The following is a 1777-nucleotide window of genomic DNA, read 5'->3' as shown; positions in this document are numbered from 1 at the left end:
GTTACATAATTTAAACATTTTTAAAGTTCTAGTGTTTAAAATAAATCAAAGGTCAGAGCTTGGAGCTCTGAGGCATGAATGGATCTCATCAGTCAGGGTTTGGCCCTGTAATGATGACCTCCAGACGTTAAGGTGAACACAGTAAACACTGACTGTCCACAGAAATCTTTTCATTTGCTAGCAGAAGTCTTTGAAACGGGACGATTACAGCAGGGATGTTAGCTGAAATATTCAGCGGCTGTCGCACGTCCTGTTTGCCCGTCCTGTCTACAGTTCGGTTTCTCAGGTTGTCTTTGGTTTGTTGGAGACTTTTGGTTTTCTCTTAGCGTTGACCTGCCAACACTCCCTCCTCACCTGTCACAAAATGTCATTTTTTTCAGCTCGTCTGTCCTTGCAGTAGACAAACCAGTTAGAACTGTCTCACCTCGTGTTTCTCTACTTTACTCATCCTGCTGCATAAATGAGGCTTCATGGAGCACAAGCTTAAATCTCAGGATTAAGCAAGTGAAATGTGTGAAACAAAGTCGCATATAATGTAAACAGTGTAAAGGTATCATAAGAGAAGTGTTGTGAAAACACCAAAGACGCCTGTTTTCACCACGAGGTGTTATCATTACCATCAGAATAAAAAGAACCAAGTTCTATGTAGAAGTAAAACTCAAAAGGCTTCCACGGGACGCTTTTGACGGTGCGTGGTTTCTCTGTGTGTTTTCCAGCGGCCAGTAAACGATGAGAAGTCTCCGGTGGGCCCGTGGCTGCTCGCTCTGTTCGTCTTTGTGGTTTGTGGATCAGGTGAGTTTATCCCCTGCAGGTGATACAGATGTTGATACAGCTGCTGATGCAGACGGGCTCTGCTTCCCGCTCAGCTGATCCTATCTCTGTGGTGTTTCTGCAGAACTCTATCAGCTCTCGAAACTCTGAGTCACATTTTTCCCCAGAAGTTTTGTCTTCAGCCTGCAGGATACGGAGTCAGAAGGTCTTCCTGTGACAGATTGCACTTTTATCGCTGCCAGTCAGGACTTGCCATCTCTAATTAGCGTTTGGTAACACATGTCAAAAAACAGTCGCTTTAAATAGATGGGAGTTAGCTCTCCTGCTTTTCTCAGCCTGTTTTTTAATTGTAGGTCACAATAGAATCTCTGTTTGTGCCGTGGCTTTGAGGCATAGAGCCGGTTTGGGCTTCCCGTGATGTTCCTGCTCATTAAGCAGATTAATGTTGCTTCTGCCAGCAGCAGAAGACTTGACTGTTTCATACTAAAAGCAGTATTAGAGTTACTGGAATAAGGAGGCTTTTCTTAAGGACAGGAAGTTGATGCTGGCGGTGCTGGACATTGTGAAAGTTTCACATTTGCGACTAAAAATACATGTGCAGATTGCTACATCTATTTAGGAGCATGTGTGTGAATAAAAAGTATTACAAGGCTCAACACTCTTCGTTAACATGACAATAAACCTGGAGAGAGAGAAACATGTTTGCTTTACTTTTTGGATTAACTGCGATCGTTAATATTACTGCAATCACAATCAAAGCCTCTGAAGATAAAAAGCTATTAGGAGTCCTCTATTAAAGCACTGATCATCAAATTTAATGGGGTGTCTCTAGTTGTAATACCTCAGTAGATAGGCGGGCACATCCATCCTTATCCATAGGTAAGTATATGAATACTTGCCTGTGGATAAGATAAACAGGACAGTTGGTAAAGTAGATTAAGCCATATTATGGATCATTACACAGGTAGTTAAGTAGGTAGGTAAATGAGTGGGTATAATGAGATGA

At 42.3% G+C, this 1777-nt stretch overlaps 1 protein-coding gene across 1 annotated transcript in view; it reads left to right on the top strand.

The window, feature by feature from the left end:
* LOC102203249 (stress-associated endoplasmic reticulum protein 1) overlaps nt 1-1777 on the top strand; it is a 7996-nt gene that overhangs the window by 1740 nt on the left and 4479 nt on the right. Inside the window, exon 2 of the mRNA XM_005754861.2 lies at nt 717-792. Coding sequence (XP_005754918.1) covers nt 717-792 — 76 coding nt within the window. The remainder of the gene's footprint in view (nt 1-716; nt 793-1777) is intronic.

Source organism: Pundamilia nyererei, unplaced genomic scaffold, assembly GCF_000239375.1.
Source record: "Pundamilia nyererei isolate P.nyererei 1_Seehausen unplaced genomic scaffold, PunNye1.0 scaffold00704, whole genome shotgun sequence".
Lineage (NCBI taxonomy): Eukaryota > Metazoa > Chordata > Actinopteri > Cichliformes > Cichlidae > Pundamilia > Pundamilia nyererei.
The sequence above is the reverse complement of the archived record's forward strand: the minus strand, read 5'-3'. Positions and strand labels throughout refer to the sequence as shown.